At 47.0% G+C, this 20688-nt stretch overlaps 2 protein-coding genes across 5 annotated transcripts in view; both read right to left on the minus strand.

Annotated features, from left to right (window-relative positions):
* Nucleotides 1–2332: 2332 nt before the first annotated feature.
* SOX7 (SRY-box transcription factor 7) lies at nt 2333–9859 on the minus strand. The gene is made up of 2 exons (XM_037893854.2): nt 6646–9859; nt 2333–5427 (listed from the first exon to the last, which is right to left on the minus strand). Exons 1-2 carry the CDS (start codon nt 6881–6883, stop codon nt 4529–4531), a joined length of 1137 nt encoding a protein of 378 aa, XP_037749782.1. The 5' UTR covers nt 6884–9859; the 3' UTR covers nt 2333–4528.
* A 3754-nt stretch (nt 9860–13613) lies between these two features.
* Nucleotides 13614–20688, minus strand: part of PINX1 (PIN2 (TERF1) interacting telomerase inhibitor 1) — an 80396-nt gene continuing 73321 nt past the window's right edge. For all 4 annotated transcript variants that reach the window (XM_027825681.3, XM_043542095.1, XM_043542093.1 and 1 more), the window contains exon 7: nt 13614–16173. In XM_027825681.3, the coding sequence (XP_027681482.2) occupies nt 15565–16173 (609 nt within the window). In that variant the 3' untranslated portion in view covers nt 13614–15564. The remainder of the gene's footprint in view (nt 16174–20688) is intronic.

The following is a 20688-nucleotide window of genomic DNA, read 5'->3' on the forward strand; positions in this document are numbered from 1 at the left end:
GTTTGTACCGTCGCTGGGCTGTGAGACCGATTCGTTTTGATAAAAGAGCAGTTTGCATCCTTGCACCCACTAGGGATCCAGACTGCCTTTAGGGGGCGCTGCTAGCCTTACCTCCTTAGACGAGTCTACTCCTAACTAGGCCTATGATGATGGTCTCCTCGGTGGTCATTGCACAATCTCTGTTCAGGAAACAAGACTCTGTCTATGAGATGGGAGGAGAAAACAGGCTGCTTCTTTACTATCAAATCAGATTGCAAGGTGTTTGGGACAGAAACACATCTGTCTCTGTGCTTTGAAGCCCTAGCTCAATGAGGCCCAATACCGACTGGAGTATGGGTACTACTATAACCGACCCTGCTTGTTCTGTTCGCAGTGTTTAAACCTTCAATCTCCAGATCTAATTGCATGAGCCCTCACTACTTCAGCTGAAAGACTAACATGGGGGATTTTCAAAAGCATTTGGGTGACTTAGAAGTACAAACCCCACTGACTTTCAATGGGGCTAGTGGGGTGGGATTTGCAGAAGCACCAATCTGACCTAGGAACAGAAGCCACCTTGCAAGTCAATGGAACTTTTGTTTTTGAAAATCTCGCTCTACATTTTGAATTTTGCATGCACCCCCTTCTCTTTCCCAGGAGCTGAATAGAACTCCTGAATCAAAGAAGCCCCAAATGTTGGGGTATTTGAAAACTAAATCCAAACGGGATTTTGCAGCTTGAGTTCACTTCCAAGCTACCCTATGAATTCGGAATCTACCCCACATTTGATAAATGGAGACTTCCTTTTATGGCTCCGCTGCTCTCGTGAGTTGAAGTCATCCCTATCATCTGGGAGGCAGCCTGGTATTGTGGTTGGAGCATGGAAATAGGAGTCTGGAGATGTAGGACCTAGTACTGACTCTGCTCCTGACCTTGGACCAATTACTTAATTCCTCTATGCCTCAGTTTCCCAACTTGTAAAATGGGGTTAGGAATATCAGCTATGCTGGAGTGTTGTGAGGGTTAATTCACTCATGGTCGCAAAACATCTTGAATGTGCAAAGGGCTCCTTCTGGCATAGTTCCCTCTATACCATGTGCACAGAATTTGAGTGTAGTATATTGTGTCCCTAATACCCATCAAAACTCACTTGAACAATACAGATGCATCATGGCCACAGAAGTGTGTATGCTGAGGAGCAGAAACAAAAGAAAAGGCTGTGTCAGTGAGCGATGGCTTTCTATGTAGCTTTCCTTCGTGTCGTTCACCCTTCTGGCCTCGTTGTATAGATATTTGGGCATCATGAGAATGCTTGGTCTGGAGCATATAAAGCCGGTGAAATTGATTAGTTTGGACTCCCCCAAGACTCACTCCTCTCAGAATTCATAGTCACCCGTTACAAGATGTCTCGGAAAACTGGCTCCTGCCCCATGGATCTGAGGGCAAGAAAGAGGCCTTACAGAGGTATATGAGTCCATGGACCCTATTTCAAAGTCCGTACAAGGCAAAGCTTCAAGTAAAGTTTTGCATGAATGGGCTATAGGTTTGGCCTGCAGGATCAGGTCCATGATAAGGGCTAAACTCTCATCAGTTACACCAGTTGAGTAGAGAGGAATCTGGCTCTGTCTGGAGAGCTCTTCACACACTATGTTTCAGAGTTACAATTTAAAACCTATCTATCATACCCCACTGCGTTTCTTACCTTCCCTCTTCCACACTTGTTACATTTCACCCACAACTTCACCTTTGGAGACTATTCATCCTGATTCTCAGTTACACCAAGGCCCCTTTACATCACTCTGGCAATGTAAAGGAGGGCTCATAAGGGGTGTAAATGTTTAGTATCCTTAGTGCAAATAAGAACCATGCCCTACAGACTCATATTATACTCAGCAAAACAGTCCACATATTTTGAGGTCCACTCCTATGCCACGTCAATAGCAAACTCCCCATTAACTTCAGTGGGCCCCCCAAATTGTGCCTGACTTGGATCCTGCAATCCTTGCCTACACAAAGGGGGGAGGGATAGCTCAGTGCTTTGAGTATTGGGCTGCTAAACCCAGGGTTGTGTGTTCAATCCTTGAGGGAGCCATTTAGGGATCTGGGGCAAAAATTGGGGATTGGTCCTGCTTTGAGCAGGAGGTTGGACTAGATGACCTCCTGAGGTCCCTTCCAACCTTGATATTCTATGATTCTATGAGAACTCTGATATTGAAGGGCGCTTTGGATAAGCGGGAATGCGCAATCAGGTCCCTTAAAGAGATTTCCACTGATACATTGGGACGGGAAAAAAATACTTCAAATTGTGACATAAATTAGTCCCGGATAAAGTATTACACAATTTTTAAAGATAGCCATAGGCCTTTTTTATTTCAAAAAAGAAACTGATGTAGAAAAGTTTGGCTGAAAATTAAAAAAACCCCAATGCAACATCGAGCACAATAAATGCTTCCCCTTTGAACAGTTTTGTCCAGAACTACAGCAATCTAAATGATAAAACAGTCATTGTATAAAAACATATTTATTTAAATTAAATATTTTATGCGAACTCATATCTACACGCATTCAAAATGCATAAGAGTCACACACAAAAAAAGATGGAAAGTGTTAGCTTAAAAGTTGTGGTTTTTTTAAAGAATTATTTGCAATTATATTATCATTTGCAATTAATTACGCACTCAGGATTGAAACCAAAAAATCATAACCACGCTACTAACTAATCATAACCAAATGTCATACAGTAATGCTAAGATTAATCATGATACATAACTGATTTAAAATAAAATGTCATCTTTATGAAAAAAGAGCAATACAAAATATGACGGGGAAATAATGGAACATACAAATCAATGTACAGCTTTATTACAAGCAATAATATACTGATGGAAAGAGGAATGGGCATTTCATTTCTAAACATTAAGTATTTGCCTTCAAATGATGCTTGATACAAATGTGTGTCTGCTATGTATCACCTCTTTTCCAAAGTGCTCATCACAATAAATTCTTTCCAGCTGTGGCTGCAGGTCGAGGGGACATGATGGGATATTACTCAGGTTCGTGGCCTTCAGAATAGCTGTTACGAAGGCCACTAGCATGGCTACGTACATGGGAAATTACTTGTAGTGACTCAGGCAGGGACCGATCTTGGTTCCATTTAACTCAGTGAAAGCAGGATCAGAGCCCAGTGAAACTCTGTTTAAAGAGAAGTCAAGCTGAATTTTATGGAGTGCGCAAATTTCAGCTTCAAACAGAAGCTCAGCTGCAACCTTCCCACTGGAGCAGCTAGCAGTCAGTCCATTATCACAAGACCACATTGTGTCACTGCACTGCAGTTCCAGTTATTGTGAACCTCCCACTCAAGTTGTTCAGGGTTGGGGCGGTGGGGCGCGGGTGTGTGTGTGTGGAAATGACATCAGGGTTCCACCCTGGGCCAGATCTTTCCTTCCTTACACTCTCAGGGTTCCTACTGAAATCCACAAAACGTTCCAGGAGCCAAAGGGACACAGAGCGGGGCTATGTGGGTGCAACAGATTAGATTAGATGCCTTTGCAGACACAGGACCAAATACACAGCTGGCACTAGGGATTGCAAGTCCAGTGACTTCACCGGAGTTGCATTCCTTATGCTAGTGCACACTCAAAAACTCCCAGCCACTTCCGTGAAACTGTTGAGTACACAGGGAATGCAAGACCAGGCCAACAGAAAACACACACAGCTATGCATGAAAGCCACAGAGCTCTCTCTGGTTAAAGCTCTTCACATAGCGTAATTACGGGAGAACAGGACATTTATGATCACCTGATCATATTCTCTCTGTGCAGCTGGTTGTGACAGCCACCATCTTAGCCAGTGCTGCGACTGGAATTGGAAACCTGCATTACTGAACACTGGAGTGACTACAGCTTGACGAGCCAGGTTCTGTAGGTAGGGGGCAGTCACGGAGTCACACCAGCAGGCCCAGAAGGCGGCACACGCTGACCAGAGGGTTACATTAACTCATTTGCCACATCTTTGCTTTTCCCCCCATCCCTACCACAACGGCAAAGAGCTACACAGAACAAGACACAGGGGCTGACTTTTCAGAGGAGCCGAGACTCTGCAGCCCCCAGGGGATCCAGCCAGCGTTGAGGGAGCTCTGGCCCCGATCCAGGAAGTTAGGAGTCTAAATACCTTTATGGAGCTGGGCCTCAGTGCCACTGAAAAATCAGACCCATCATCCAAAGACTCGCCACGCTTATCAAATAAATCGGTAGGAGGACTGTAGCCAGTGACCAGCTGGCTTGGAAAAGGGACTTGACCACAGACCTTTTCTGAAGCAGGATATCAAATACCTTTTAAAGCAGCATACTTAATATTGATGCCAGTGGATGTCTGAGAAGCAAAATCCATTACCTAGGACAGAGAGGAGGCTCCAAAGCTGTTTCAGTTCTGACCTGGCAACCCTGAGGTGAGGAGCAAGGTGCCCACCAGCTGTTGCGGCCCTGGAGCCATGGCCAATAATACTGTAGGGTCTGTCCGTGGCCAGTCCTCAGGCCCTGCTCCTTCTGGCCTAGGAGACGCGGTAGTTGTTGTAATAGGTAGCAGTGGCATCTGCTAGGACGGAGATGAGGCTAGTCTCTGTGGAGGGCGAGCCACCTGCAACCTGGGACACCTGTGCGTCTCCACTGGTTATCACCCCGCTGCGGTCTGAGTGGCCGGGAGCGCTGAGATACTGGTCAAACTCATTGCGGTCCATCTCCCCCAGAAGTTCTGCTTGGCTCAGCTGGTCCAGGCTGTCAAAGCCAGGGTGTTCAGGGGGTGGGGAGAGCTGACCAAGATGGGCATGGAGGCTGTGGGGGTGGATGGGGTGGAAGGCTGGCGTGTAGTAGGTGGGAGGAGGAGGGGGGCAGCTGGGGATTGGGGGGATCATGGAGGTGCTGGGCTGAGGGATGGACATGGGGCCAAGGGGATGGTGGTTACACTGGAGGGGGCTGGTGGAGTACTCTGGAGAGTAAGGGGCCCCAGTCATATGGGGGTGGTGATGCTCCTCCGGGCAGGGGGAGGAGAAGAAGCTCTGCTCAGGGTCTATCACATCCAAAGGGGACATCTCAGGCGGGGTGGGCAACCCGTAGGGGTAGGTGTCCATGTTGGTGCTGCCGCCGCTGGCCTGGGCTTCCCTGTAGCCCCTGATGCTCTGCAATACCGGGCCAGGCGAGTACTCACCCTGCCCCTCCTTTTCCCCCACTGTCCTGCCGCAGGCCCGCTTCTCCGGCCCCGAGTTCTGATCCCTGGAGAGGTTCCCCAGCAGAAAGCCTGGATCCACCCGCTTGCAGATCCGCTTGACCTGTTTCTTCCTCCTGGGCCGGTATTTGTAGTTGGGATAGTCTTGCATGTGCTGAACCCTCAGTCTTTCCGCCTCCTCCACGTAAGGTCTCTTCTGGGAAGGGCTCAGAGATTTCCAGGACTTGCCTGCAACCAGGAAGGAACAAAAATCCCCTTAGAATCCACAGCTGAGGCGTCGGTGCTGGGCAAGGAGGGGCTGTTCCCCTAAGCCCCCAGAGAGCGCTGGCTGGGACCCAGGAACAGAGCCTCCTCCTGTAGAAACCAGTGGTCAGACACCCGCTGAATCCTCAATACAGGGGTACGACCCTACACAAAATACTGGGTCGAGGGGAGTGTATGAATCCTACAGATCTAGTGAGTGGGACCTCCCCAGGAGAGCAAAATATTAAGAGGTTGGAGTGGGAGGGATCCCCCCGCCTGTGGCTTGCATTCCCTTTCCTCTTGAATCAGATGCTCCCTGACTCGCCTGCTTCAACTACACTGCAGCCCTGCCCAAGCTGCGGAGAAAGCCCCTTGGTTTTGTAATTAGACCAAGCCGAGTTCCTGCACCTGGGAGGGGGGGGGGGGGGGCAACTCATTTCGTGCCAGAGTCTGAACGCGAAATGAAAGGAAACAAGACAAGTGCCGGGTGGCAGTTTCCAAGGGGAAAGGTGGAAATAATCGGCCCCTTCCCCACAGAGACCGGGGGGGGGGGGGGGGGGCTGGACACATTTAGAGATGCGACGTTTTCAAAACAAATTCCCAAAAGTTCATTACACTTTTGGAAACAACCCGGGACGATAAATGGCTGTCGTCAGTTTGGCCAGATTTGGGCAGGGTAATTCCCCCCCCCGGCCTCCCCTCTAATCACAAAAGTGGAGAAAAGAAAAAGACCAAAGAAATCACTGGTTTTGTTTTGAGGAACCAACAATCATCGCCCTGAAGATCGGTCCCCCCCGGGTCTGACGAACGGGCCGGATTGACGAGTGAGCAAAACTAACGCAACGTGACAACTTCGACCCGGAAAATAACCCGGGTCAGGGACTTCTAACCCGCTTTGCTCCGGCCCCAGAGGCGCAGCGGAGTCCCAGCCAGGGACACGGAGAGACACGGCCCAGAGCCGGGGCAGGTCCGCCGCGCTGCCCGGGGTGTCGTGCCGGGCGAACACCTGCTTTTGTTTTGGATCCCGGGTCCAGACCGGCGGGGGAGGTCACGGGGGCGGCTGGGGTTAGGGTCGAGCCCGGGGGCAGGAGCGGGAGGCTTCCCCCCCCCCACCCCCACAGCTCGGACCCTGGTCTCTCCGGGGGGCACCGGGGGACGGATCCCGGCCGCCAGCCCCACGGGCAGCCTGGGGGCCCGGCTCACCGAGCATCTTGCTGAGCTCCGCGTTGTGCAGGTCCGGGTTCTGCACCGCCAGCCGCTTCCTCTCGTCCTTCGCCCACACCATGAAGGCGTTCATGGGTCTCCTGATGCGGGTCTCCGAGCCCTTCTCCGCCGGGCAGCGGTGCGCGGCCGGCGGGGAGAGCCCCTCCGGGAGCTCCCCATCCAGGGCGGAGCAATCCAGGCTCTCGGACCACGGGTAGGAGCCCAGCAGGGAAGCCATGACCCCCCGCTTCGCCCCTGGCCCCCTAGCGCTCCCCGCCGCCCGGCTCCGAGTCCCCCCTGCAGCGCCCGGGGCTCCCTGGCTGCCGCCCCCCTCCGCCTCTGGCACCGTAATCCAGGGGGCCCCCGGCCGAGCTGCACCCTGCAGCCCGGGCTCTGTATTTATGAGCTCCTCGGAGGAGCTTCCTCCAATGACACCGAAGGTGCCTGCGGCTCCTCCTTGTTTTCAAACTCCGGCGCCCCAGCCAGGAGGCCTGTGAGAAACTTCTCCCTGCAACCTGCCCGCAGCAAGGGGGCTGGCTCAGCCCCAAGGGGGAGCCCGCCCCCGGCCCCGGCCTTCCAGTTCTCCCCCATCCCTCCGCCAGGTTCTTCTTCTCCCACCTCGGATTGCTGGGGCGCCCCCCCCGGGGCTCCCTTCTCCTGCCCCAAGGGAACAACGGCCACCAAGCGGGCCAGGATCCAGCTCCCCCGGTCAGCCACAGAGCAAGTCTGGTGCTGGGCACGGGGGACAAGCGTCCAGGTTCAACAGCCACCTGGCTGTTCCAGCCAGCAAGAAAGTAACCGAGGGGAGAGCAAGGGTGTGAAAGCTGCGATGTGTGCCCCGCTGGCCAGCTTTGGTCGAAAGAGGGAAGACGAGAAGACTGAGCTTTCGAAAAGATCGGAATTCTCCCGCCTTAGTCTGATTGCAAATTCAGAATAAAACGAAGAAGGCCTGGTTTTAACTAAACTAAACTAAACTAACACACACACACGTTCTCTCTGATTCCAGCATCTCATCGCCCTCTGCAAAGCAGAGAAATCACATTACCCTTTACTGGCAATGTAGGGAAACTGAGGCACAAATAAGCGACGTGACTTGACCAAGGTCCAGTTGCAAATCAGATGCAAAACCACTCACGCCCTAGCCCCCGCCACTAGACAGCGCGGGCGGTTTGTCTGACAGTGCTGGTTTCCGACTGGTCAGGTGGGCCCCAGACCCGAGGAAATCTCCGCAGAGCTGCAGTGTGGATGCCTACGGGCCGCAGCCCAACAGAGACCAGCTGAAGGCACCTGACAGCCTTACAGGGACCTTTAACTAGACAGAGCCCGACAGCCCTTGCAAGCTGCTGGGCGACCTATCCCCGAGATGTTTATGCACTTTGCATGAGCCTCAGATTCACCATGCAAATAATGAATCAGGGGCCAATGCCTCCCAAAGGGGCCCTGAAGGCGACCTGGGTTTTGTTGCTCACCAAGGCACACGATGGTCCAAGCAAAGCCCAGCCTCCTGCTTTCCCCAGACACTTGGAGCACATCAAAAGTAGGGCCTCCGAGGGAGGCAGGAAAAGCCAACAAGCCTAAAAGAAACCAAGACACACCCTGGTCCCCCCCCCACCCCCCACTACAGATTCCCCCTTCTCTCTCCAGAAGCATGGATTTGCCCTCTACAATCCAGCCACTGCCCCCCAAAGAGAAGCTAAAGGTGTAAGGTTTTGTCTCCTTGACAAACCCCCTGGTATTCAGAGTAACAGCCGTGTTAGTCTGTATTCGCAAAAAGAACAGGAGTACTTGTGGCACCTTAGAGACTAACCAATTTATCTGAGCATAAGCTTTCGTGAGCTACAGCTCACTTCATCGGATGCACCCGGCGCATGGCCTGCTTGGAAATCCAGGATGTGTCAAGTCAAAATAGCATCACTCCAAAGGTGTTGCTTAAAAAAATAAATAGCCCAAGAGCCAACAGCAGGTGCTGCTTGTCCGGAAGAGAACTAGGGATGAGTTTTAAGAATTGTTCGGAAAGTTTCAGCCAGAAACGGTGGGGGTCTAAATATCCCCCCACCCCCAAAGGCACTAGAGACCGAGGTGCAGCCAACCCCCGGCCCGCAAAGGAATCCGAAAGCCTCGCCTCCTCTCGGGCTAGCCAGGGTCAGAAGAAATAAAAGCCAGCACCTCTGGCCTCGCTGAAACGGTTCTAGTTAGGCCCTGGGTTCCTTTATGATTCTGACCCCCTGACACGACTTACAGCACTTCAGCCGCTCCCGTTTGAATGATGGTGGATTTCCTATTTGTGCTGCCAGACAGCGGGCTGGACAGGACCCGAGCTGGGGAGGCATTTCCTTCAGCTGGGTGATAGAGGCGTGTAAAAGTGTCGGGGAATCAGGCAGTTGGAGCCTTTGGCTGCTCTGCACGGAGAGTCCCAGCAAGACCCGGGTGTTTGGACAGGTGGGCCGCTGACAGCGACTTCCAAGACGTGTCTCCGGTTCTGTTGACATGCGCCAGATTAAAGGTGATCTAAAGCCTGGTATGTAAACGTGTTGTGCGGGACCAAGATCCGGCTCAGTTTCCTGATCCCTAGAACACTCCTCTGTACATAATCTGACATTATTTCGAGCTCTTAAACGAAGAATTTTATTAGGACGACTCTGGGGGCAGGGTTGCTAGAGAAACGTTGCGGGAAGTTGTTCCAACACCCTACAAAAGCAACTGCCCTGATGAGGCTCTCTCGGTAACCAAAATACTTTTAAAACTGCGCAGAAACATCAACATTTTCCAAGGGAAACTGATTAAATCTAGTTATTTACAAGTGGGTTTGATCTCAGTCTCTGTTATCTGAGAACACAACAGGAAGGCAACTTCTCTCCAATCTAAAAGGCACAGGAGATTTCCTGGATGTCAAGACAGATTTTTAAATTCCTTTCAAAAATAATCAAGGAGGTAGTTATTCCCCTAAGCTGCGTGTTGGAGGCCTGGTCTAGAAAGACAGCAGCAGCAAACTTCCGGGGAGGAATCCTACATGTGCAGCCTGTAACTCCAGGTAGCCATTGCGCTTTCAATTCAAATATGTCCTGGACTCATTTGCCCGACTGTCAGTCTACAGCAGGGGTAGGCAACCTCTGGCACGCGTGAGCTGATTTTCAGTGGCACTCACAACTGCCCGGGTCCAGGCCACTGGTCCGGGGGCCTCTGCATTTTAATTTAATTTTAAAGGAAGCTTCTTAAACATTTTAAAAACCTTATTTACTTTACATACAACAATAGTTTAGTTATATATTAAAGACTCATAGGAAGAGACCTTCTAAAAACGTTCAAATGTATGACTGGCACGCAAAACCTTCAATTAGAGTGAATAAATGAAGACTCGGCACACCACTTCTGAAAGGTTGCCGAGCCCTGGGCTACAGCATACATTGCGAGCGTGCAGTTAGTCCCTCAATAGTAATCTGACAGGGAACATGCACAGGTCTCACTGATGCAGTTTGCACACCGCAGTTGCTCCAGAGGTCTTGATCTGAGATGCTTCAGTTTTTATATGTGGCCATCAGTAACCATTAGGAAAGAGATAATCAGACAAAAATATCGTAATGCTACTATATAAATCCACTGTACTCCCACACCTTGAATACATCATGCAGTTCTGGTCACTCCATCTTAAAAAAGAGGTATTAGAATTAGAAAACGTACATGATAGGCAACAAAAATGATTAGGGGATGGAACGGTTTCCGTATGAGGGGAGATTAAAAAGACTAGGATGAATATTCAGTTTTAAAAAGTGATGACTGGGAGGGATATGACAGAGATGTATAAATCAAAAATGGTGTGGCAAAATTGTATTATTTGTCCCTTCACATAACACAAGAACCAGGGCTCACCCAGTGAAATTAATAGGAAATCTTTCATCACACAATGCAGTCAACCTGTGGAACTCATTGCCAGGGGATGTTGTGAAGGCCAAAATTATAACTGGGTTCAGCTCAGAACTAGAGAAGTTCCTGGAGGATAGGCCCATCAATGGCTATTAGCCAGGATGGGCAGGGATGCAACCCATGCTCTGGTGTCCCTAAACTTCCAACTGCTAGAAGCTGGGACTGGATGACAGGGGATGGGCTCACTGGATACATTTCCCTGTACTGTTCATTCCCTCTATAACATCTTGCACTGGCCACTCCCAGAAGACAGGAGACTGGGCTAGATGGACTATTGATTTGAGACAGTATTCCATGCTTATGTTCTAACTTTAAGCCAGCAGTTTTGACACCCAGAAGAGGATAGTGAATTGTAGCCAAAAGGGTTCCAAGTCCATTTCGGAGAAAATTCAGTGCCTGCCTTTCAAACAGATAAGCCTCAGACCCTGCAACCTTGAGCAGGGCGTTATAGATGTGGGGTGCTGTTGGGCACAGTTCACCTGAGATGCCCTCACACTTCTCCACGCACAGGGACCTAGAAGGGTGCAGCCAAAATGCCTCTGCTCTTATCTGCAGGGACTCACCTCTTAGGAGTGGTATGATTGACAGCTCCTTTTCTGGATGAACCAAGTGCAGGACCTTGGACACCTGCCTGCCCTCTGCCCCAAACATTGTAAAAAAGGCAGGAGCATTTTCGCTAAGTCTAAAGACTTAAGCCAGAGAAACTACTGTAAACCTACTTTATTACCAAATTCACCGGCCATTCTGGTCAATTTCACATCCATGGGATTTGAAAATTGGTCAATTTCATACTTTCAGATGTTTACACCTGAAATTTCAGGGTGTTGTAACTGTAGGGGTCCTGACCCAAAAAGGGTTGTGGGTGGTCCCAAAGCTGGTGTGTGTGTGTGTGTGGGGGGGGGGGCGGGGAGAGGGAGGGTTGCAGGATTGCCACCCTTATTTCTGTGCTGCCTTCAAGAGGCAGCTCCCAGAGGCGGATCCAATCTCCTCCTTGCTGCTAGGAACGCCCCACCCAGGGGCTCCTAGCCACTAGTCATGGCCAGTGGCAGATTAATTGTGCCCAGGAACCCCAGCCAATTTGGGGGCCCCCAGAAAAATGGGCGCCCCAAGCCTAGGCAGGAACCACAGGGGGCAAAGCCCTGAGCCCAAGCACCCTGAGTTGAGCCACAGGGGGTGGAAGCCCCGAGCTAGGTTGCCCTGAGCCCTGGCAGGAGCTGCAAGGAGCAGGCAGCCCGAGCCTGGGCGCCCTGAGCACCAGTAGCTGTGGGGGGCTGAAGCCTCAAGCCCAGGTGGCCTGAGCCCTGGCAGAAAGCCATGGAGGGGGGGCTGAAGCCCTGAGCTCAGATCCTGACAGAAGCCTTAGGGGTGGAAGCTCTAAGACCAGCTCCGGGGCTTCTGCAGCACAGAAGTGAGGGTGTACCACCCTCACTTCTGCGCTGCCTCTGGAGGTGGGTCCGATCTCCCCCTTGAGAGTGGCCATGCAGGGGAAGGACAAGTCCTGTCCCACCCCAGCGTGGCATGGACTAGCAGTTGGGAGCCCCGGCTGGAGCATTCACAGCAGCATGGGGAGATTGGATTTCATGGGCAAGGGCTTATTTCATGGTCCACAACATCTTTTACATGTCCATGAAATTGGTAGGGCCATAGTCATATAAGTACATAGATCTAGCTTTGTACAGTGCCTAGCACAATGGGGTCCTGGTCCATGACAGCAACTCCTAAGTGCTACGATAATGCAAAGGAATAAATATTACTAAGCTTTGGAATTACTTCCGCAATCTTCCTCTGTGTCTCTACCACATTTTAGGGGCTTCTCAAGGTCTGTGTCTCTACCACATTTTAGGGGCTTCTCAAGCGTACATAAGAAGGAAAACATTGCATCTGATTTGGTCTGTCATTTTGATTGCCTTTGTAAGATCAGTTCCATCCCGCATCCTGTTTAAACATTGGTTAAACCTGCCCCGTAGGAACATTTAACTTTCTGAGTTACATCAAGGCAACTATGGCCATGTGAAAATGGCACTTTTCATTGTGACCATGTCAGTTCAATCAGTGGCAGTCTGGAAAGCCATCACCACATTTTAATACCTACCTCCTTGATTCTGGCATTGAGCTCTACGGGAGCAGAATCCTGCAGCCACATGGTGCCCCGGTGACTTCAACGGGACACTGCACTGCATCTATGTTACTAGCTACCTAACTGCACCTGGAGATCAGGTAGATTGGGGTGTAAGTGTGAGCATTTGCACCAGCAGTTAATTATAAAACAAACTGCAAAATACAAAACTACACTTGCAAAAATGGAGGCCATTGAGAGGAGGCCTTTTTCATAAGGCTTTCTCCACTTTTGGACCATTGTGAAAGAAATATTCCTCTTTGTGACAGCTCAGATTTACTTCAGCTATTGAATGACTTTCTAGTATGTAAAATTGCACACTCATAGAATCATAGATCATGGAAGATCTGGGTTGGAAGAGACCTCAGGAGGTCATCTTGTCCAATCCCCTGCTCAAAGCACTCTTCCTGGGTTAGTGCGAAATTTAGTGTATAATTTACACTTCTTCCTGTACAAGTAGAAAAATCTTTGGGCCAGATTTTAATCTCAGTTACATTATATTTAACTGCTGCAAATTCATTGCTTTAAAAAGAAGCTACTCCTGATTTTACACTTGTTTTGACTGAGACTGGAATCTGGCCTTTTGTGCCTCCAGAAAAGTTAGCATTTAGAAACTCAGTGAAGTCCAATAGAGAGAACAAACAAAAGACCAAAGTCAATTGGGGAAAAAAAAAAAAATCTATTCATTTAATAGCATCTGAGTTTTAATTCATCCCCGATGAAGGCAACAACACTCAGCCAATGCAGGGTTAAAAATCAAGGTCAAAGGTCAGATTTTGGCCCTCAATAGGCAGCACTCCTAGTGGGAGCAATAAATTGCCTATGCCACTCTGCTTTGCTGCTCAGAAGCAGGCCCACACCACTGACAACATTCACACTGCAAACCACCGCGTGTTTAGCTGGCCCCTTTCACTGAGGAAAAACAACACACTTCTGCCTCAGGTCTGCAGTTTATTTGGAGTTCTGTAGTAGACTCACACGGTGTAAGTGACATGTTGCTTAAAAAAAGCCATGTAGCAGCACCAGCCAAAGCACCATCATGATGGCCAATATTTGCACTGCACTGAAAAGTAAATGTTATGGGGATTAAAAGCCAAACAGTACAGCGTGGAATGCAGAGAAGTCCAAAATCTGCTGTTACACTAATGTAAATCTGGAGTAACCCCTCAGCAGGAAATGGCTGCATCCGGATGGGCAAAGAGGCTGCATTTTTCAGTTGTGTTAACTTGATACAATGGCAAAGGCCCATTGAGATGAAGGTTAACAGGTCTGAAGCAATGTTAATGGGCCGTGTTGCAGCGTAGGCTTCTCTCAGGCTACAGCACGGCCAGCTAATGCAGGTTCATACATGTCAGCCTGCATCTTAGTGGGGTTTTCAATCACATTACGCTAACACAATAAAAAAAAACACAAACCCTCCCTTTTTATCTGTCAGGACAAGGCCAGTGGAGTTGCTCCAAATTACAGTGGTGAAATAAAGAGACTCTGGCCCAGAGTCAAATGCACAGCTGTAATAAAACAATATTAAAAGCCAAGCTCTATATGGTTACACTGATTTAAATCCAGAGTAACTCTCCTGACTTCAATGGAGTTCCTCCCTGGTGTAAATGAAATCAGAATCAGGCTCAAGGTTTGTAAAAGGGTCCAAGGGAAAATGCTTCTTTAGGCCCTGATTCTGCCACACTTACTCCAAGTATCTCGTGGTGATACTACCACTCTATCTGAGTAAGTGCGCCAGAATCTGGTCCTCCACATTTACGCTTGTACATAAAACTTCTCCACGGGAGCCATGTGTCCCAACACACGCTGTCCTCCATTTTAAACGTATAGCCAATTTTTAAAAATAAATTTAAATAGCTAAATTGTACTCATCAGTTAGGTTTTCCTTGTACAAGTGGCAACTCCTTCCCTCAATGCACACGAACAGCTACATTTGTTTAAATTTTTTTGCTAACAGGTATGCCACATGCAAAGCTCCTCAAGTGTGACATTCTGAACACCGAATGGGTCAATGTAAAGACCAGAGTTGTGGCCTGAAAGTCAAAGTTAGGCTACACGGATGAGGCTACTAAAAAGAATTCTTGTGTAGCTCTGTAACAACAGAATACCTACCCCGCAATAGTTAACTACTGGCTAGGGAACAAAAGGAACTATTTCGTTCCATTCTCCTGCACTGACACATGGGCATAATCCTTTAATTAGAGCAGGCATTTTAAGAGGAAGCAAAATTCATTTTAGCTACGAAAGGAAATCAATGAAAAGGTTTACACAGCTACATGGTACATGCTCAGACTCACAGAAGGCAACTGCACTGGCACAAAAGAAAACAGGGATGATTAAAAAAAAGCAACAATTAAATTCTTGCAAGGCTGGGAAGAGGTCAGTGGATGGGGTAGTGGGCAGTGATCTGTCGGCATTTACTACTGTAACACAGTCCTGTTCCTTTCTCACACTAGCAACTGTGTGAAATGATACCAGTGCAAGTGAGAGTAGATTCAGGTCCACTGTGCTAAAGTATAGATCTTGCTGGCCGTGGGAGGGGTGGGGGGAGGGTGGGGGGGTGGCTAACTGATGATTATGTGAGCAGAGCCGAACTCCATTTATGCACTGTTGTCACCGTGTAGACTTGGGGAAAGCCTAGCCCACAGCACTGTTATCTACAACAGTTAATAGCACGCTTCATCCCCCACCTATGATGGGGCAATGTATTCCCGCCCTGCCAATGAGAGCTGTGTTTAAAGAGTCTGAGGTTTCAGTACTGATAGAGACAGAGCGCTACACATGGGATGAACTACATTTTGATGTCTGGCTAGCATTCACAGAAGGCTTCATATTCAACATGTCAACGTCTAACTTGTTCCGAAGTCCAAGACACTGCTAAGTTAACGCAAACGTTTCTTCTTTTTCCTCTGCATCCTGTCGACATACTCTGCTGCCTCTTTTTTCTCCTTTTTGTGTTTTTTCTTATATGGTTTCTTTTGCTTTGTCTCAGAGGCGTCTTCAAGATTTTCCCCGTCAGCTGTTCCAGGGTAAATTTCTCCAGTCCCTGGGAAAACACAAGAATTTCCATCACAACTGACATCTTCACCTTTGCGTTGATCTTTAGCTTTCTTTTTCTTTTTCCCTGGTTGGTATTCAGTGTTTGCGGTCTCCAGTTCTTCTTCCCACACGCCAGCTGTTCTGGAGCGTTTCACCTTTGGTTCTTCGTAACTGTCCATGTTTGCTGCCTCAGCATTTTTCTGACTCTTTTTCTTTTTGGATTTGGTTTTCAGTCCTTGTGAAGATTCTAAGTCTTCAGCTGTGGTCGTGCCAGGATCCGCTAACTCACTCTCTGGTTCATTCTGGAATTTCTTCAGTTTTGCCATGCGCTTGGCAAAATACTCTTGCACCGTCATGGTGCTGGTCACTGTATTACTATGGTCCACTGGATTGGGCATCCCAAGGTCTTCTTTTCTGTCCTCTTCTGGAGAATCCGCACAGGTGTTGTCCTCCTGGGGGAAATAATTTAAAGGTGATCAGGGAAAAGATTTTCAGCATATGGATTTAAAGGTTTTTTGCATTTCAACATCTACAGAGAGAAAACAAGAAAAAGTATCTAGGATCAAACCCTAAACCCTACTCTGAAAGTCATGGCAGAAGTCTCATGGATTTCAGTGGGAATAGGATCTAGCAATTAGTGCAGTGTGAAGGGAAGAGGGAACCACCCAACCAACTAACCCTCTTAAACTGGCAAGGGAAAGGAGAGAACATACTACAGTTTTTGTGAACATTGCCAATATTCTGGTATCACACAAGGGGGTATACTGAGGAATAAGAAGATAAAATTAAGGCAAGGAAAATTTAGACTTAGGGGGGCCTTTATTGGTTATTCTTTATTGATTTGCACCATATGTCATCATCTACACCTACTCAATGTAAATGCAAAGCATGTTTTAAATGCTCCCAAATCAGACGAGTGTATTACACCCACTTTGCACAGGTACATATGTCTCCACAAGATGCAAAGTGGTGAGGAAAAAAATATAGAGTGAGCTCTATTAATCTGTGGCATAGTCTCCCAAGGGAAAAGGTGGAAACCTCATCCCTGGAAGATACTTAAAGCACTAGAACATATGTTGTAGGGAACACTCCAGCACTGGCAGGAGGAGATTGAGGTAACAAATCTCATCTAACACCTGTGATCATTTGAAAAGTTCTTTCATAAATGTTTCATATCATTTCACTCTAGGTGTTCCCATTTGACCATAGTACCATACTAAAGATATTTCACTAAGGTTGCCTGACACTTCTCATTATAAGACCATTTTCTGTTTTTTCTAACTTTGCCAGGCTAACATTTTCCATGCCATGTGCCTGCCTCAGGCTGAACATTCTGGGGAGATTTCAGCAAAAATGGCTCATTGTTTCTGAGAACGAGGCTAGGGGGAAAATAATACATTTTTCAATAATGCTCAAGCAACCTTAATTCTGGCATTTCTTAACTTTTGAGTGCTTGACTTTGCAACCTTAAGGTTCCCTTAATAGAATATATATTATAAACACAGAAAAACTATCAGAAAGAACAAACTCCATTATAGGCCAGATTTAGCAAGGCTTTCACACCAAGAACCACTGCTGAACTCAGAGGTTCTGCAAGTGCATAGTTTGAGAAGCGATACTGTGTCTAGACTATATATATAAAATAAGAAGCAAATAATCACCGAGTTGAGTAATGGACATACGGGATTAAGAAAAGGATTAACTTTTTCATAAAGCGATAGAAATAAACTAGGTTGAAAATACAAAGCTTGTTAAGGTGTCCATTATTTACAAACAAACAAGAAAGAGATCTTGGAGTCATTGTGGATAATTCTCTGAAAACATCCACTCAATGTGCAGTGGCAGTCAAGAAAGCTAACCTAACGTTGGGAATTATTAGGAAAGAGATAGATAATAAGACAGTAAATATCATAATGCCACTATATAAATCTACAGCATACCTACACATTGAATATTTCAGGCAGTTCTGGTCACCCCATCTCAAAAAAGACATATTATAATTGGAAAAGATACAGGGAAGGACAACAAATATGATTAAGGGTATGGAACAGCTTCCATCTGAGGAGAGATTAAAAATTTTCAGCTTGGAAAGGATACAACTAAGGGGCGATATAATATAGATCTATAAAATGACGACTGGTGTGGACAAAGCAAATAAGGAAGTATTATTTACTTCTTCACATAACACGAGAACCAGGGGCCACCCAAAGAAATTAATAGGCAGCCATTTAAAACAAACTAAAGTATTTCTTCACACAACACACAGTCAACATGTGGAACTCATTGCCAGGCGATGCTGTGAAGGTCAAAAGTGTAATGGGGTTCAAAAAAAGAATTAAGTTAAGTTCCTGGAGGAGAGGTCCATCAATGGCTATTAGCCAAAATGGTCATGGATGCAACCCCATGCTCTGGGTGTCCATAGCCTCTGACTGCCAGAAGCTGTGAGTGGACAGTAGGGGATGGATCACTGGATGACTGCCTGTTCTGTTCATTCCCTCTGAAGCACTTGGCATTGGCTATTGTCAGAAGACGGGATACTAGGCTAGCTGGACCCTTGGTCTGACCCAGTATGGCTGTTCGTATCTTGTACCAGAGCAAAGTGGGTGTAAAATGCAATCAAATCAGAATGGTAGCTAGCATTTTATAGCCACATCGATTTAAACTGCTGCACAGGGTGAAGGGCAGCAGTGAATGGGGAGAATACAAAATCACTGATCTCAAATATTGTAGTTATTGTTTGGTGGCATACATGAGTGGTCTCAGTCCTCTTTAGGGTATGATATTTAACTGGCTAGCTGAAGTGGGGTTTTCTAAGTTTTTAAGTGAGGATTTCCAGGTACAGGTCTTTACTCATGTCCATAATCTTTACCCGTGTGAGCAAGAATTTGCAGGTTTGTGTCATTAGCGATGCACCAAGAGTGGCTACTTCCTCATATCTGCTTTCAAGAGAGTTATTCTAGTGGAACTAAAATAACGTTACACTTGAGATTCCAGTAATGTTTGTGTGGGCACTTAAAAAAAATTAGGTACTTTTTCCTCTAGGAATACACCTTGTTTTAAAGGGGGAATTTGAGCACAGTTAATGCAACAGTAGGACTCTGTCATTAAGAAATAAAAAGAAAAGGAGTACTTGTGGCACCTTAGAGACTAACCAGTTTATTTGAGCATGAGCTTTCGTGAGCTACAGCTCACTTCATCGAAAGCTCATGCTCAAATAAACTGGTTAGTCTCTAAGGTGCCACAAGTACTCCTTTTCTTTTTACGAATACAGACTAACACGGCTGTTACTCTGAAACCTGTCATTAAGAAATGTTATTTAAAGCTCCTCCCCCCTCACCTCCTCACAATTTTTCTACATTTGATGGGGGAAGATGCAGGAAAAGTTTGACAAGGCAGAATCCACAGAATAAATTGTTAGATTGTTAGCACAGCTCAGTCTTTTTAACAAGGTACCTTCCAATTTGAGTCCTACCAAGCAATACTGGTGCAGATCAAAAATAGCTGCCCTGGTAAGGCAAATTTAAACGGGTCACTTTCTTTTTCCATCTATCTGCAAGATGATTTTGACACCTTGCTCTACAAAATGACAAACGGTCTCCCAGTTTTCTAAGCAATGGACACTAGCCAAAACTGGCCCTTGCTGATATACAAAATGTCCTCAGGGACAGAGCGCCAATAACCCTGGGGCAAACCAGGAAAGGGTTTGTTAATTCCCTTGGCAAGTTCTGATTCTGACAATTTAATTACTGTAATTGAATGTGAATATTAATTGAACTGTATCCATTTATTTTTAAAAATATGGCACAGAAACTTGTTCTTTGGCTAAGCCGTTAACTTCAGAAGGTATTTGTGATCCCAGAAAACAAGCACACTCCACAGAAATTCCTGTATTGATAAGAATTTTAATAACCATGGGCCACTGAACACAAAACTAGCAGGGCATGGAGACAGGGAAGAAGGTGCCAACCCTAAAAAGCCCCCTTCAGTTTAGGGAAAGCTTATGTAAAATCGTAAATCATCTGGAAGGGCTGTTAAGTGCCAGAAATGTTCCTCCTCCCCTTCTATGTTTTACCTGATTAAGAAACCATGGAAACATCCTAGAACTATACACATGGCTTCTCTGCAACCTCTAGAAAGGTGAGATGCAGAATTACTTAATATTTTGCATCCTAAGAAACATACTTTGAAGCGCTAAGCATTTACTGATATTCAAATTTTTTACTTTTTTTTAAAAAAACCACAAAGCTGATTTCAATAATAGGTTAGCAGAATAACAACCTTATAGTGTGAAATCCTGGATCCCCTGAAGTCAGTGGCAAAAGGCCAATTGACTTCAGTGGGGTCAGGATTTCCCCCAGGTTACCTTATACTTACCTAGCACCTTTCAGCCCAAAGTGAGTTACCAACTATGTATAGGAAATATTTCACCCACCGCTGAAATGCAGCCACCTTTGGTAGGGAACGGGACAGTTGTTAAAAGACACACAGAAACTTGACAACAGCAGAGGAGAGTAAGAGCTGAGTTAGTAGCACAAAAGTCCAGACAGAAAAACTGGGTCCCACATGTTTCTAGGAGGAAAAGTGAGGTAGTAACAAAATCAATCATCTACAAAATAACTAGTGGTTACTATGTAAGCAACAGTGGATCTTGTGTTAGTTCAAATAGGTTCATGAACTCTGAACAGGAGAGACAGCTGTTCTTAATGCTTCAAGGACAAGATCGGGAGTCAGAAAAATCCGGATTCTAGTTCAGCCTCTGGCACTGACTCACTACGACACCTTGGTCGAGTCACTTTATCTCCCCACATCTCAGCTTCCCTGTTATGTGACTTAACAGGAGTTGTCACTTACATGACTATCAGAATGGCATGGAATAAGAAGTATAGTGGCACTAAGGATGGCATAGTAGAATAAGGTTGAACATATTTTTATTTAGGGCTGTCGATTAATTGAAGTTAACATGCAAT

Source organism: Chelonia mydas, chromosome 3 (assembly GCF_015237465.2).
Source record: "Chelonia mydas isolate rCheMyd1 chromosome 3, rCheMyd1.pri.v2, whole genome shotgun sequence".
Taxonomy (NCBI): domain Eukaryota; kingdom Metazoa; phylum Chordata; order Testudines; family Cheloniidae; genus Chelonia; species Chelonia mydas.

What these genes read in the sequence shown, in the direction of transcription:
- SOX7 (XM_037893854.2), bottom strand. Translation starts at nt 6,883, where the DNA reads ATGGCTTCCCTGCTGGGCTCCTACCCGTGGTCCGAGAGCCTGGATTGC. An exon ending in GGAGCTCAGCAAGATGCTCG is followed by an intron (nt 5,428 to 6,645) that starts GTGAGCCGGGCC and finishes TCCTGGTTGCAG; the next exon opens with GCAAGTCCTGGAAATCTCTG.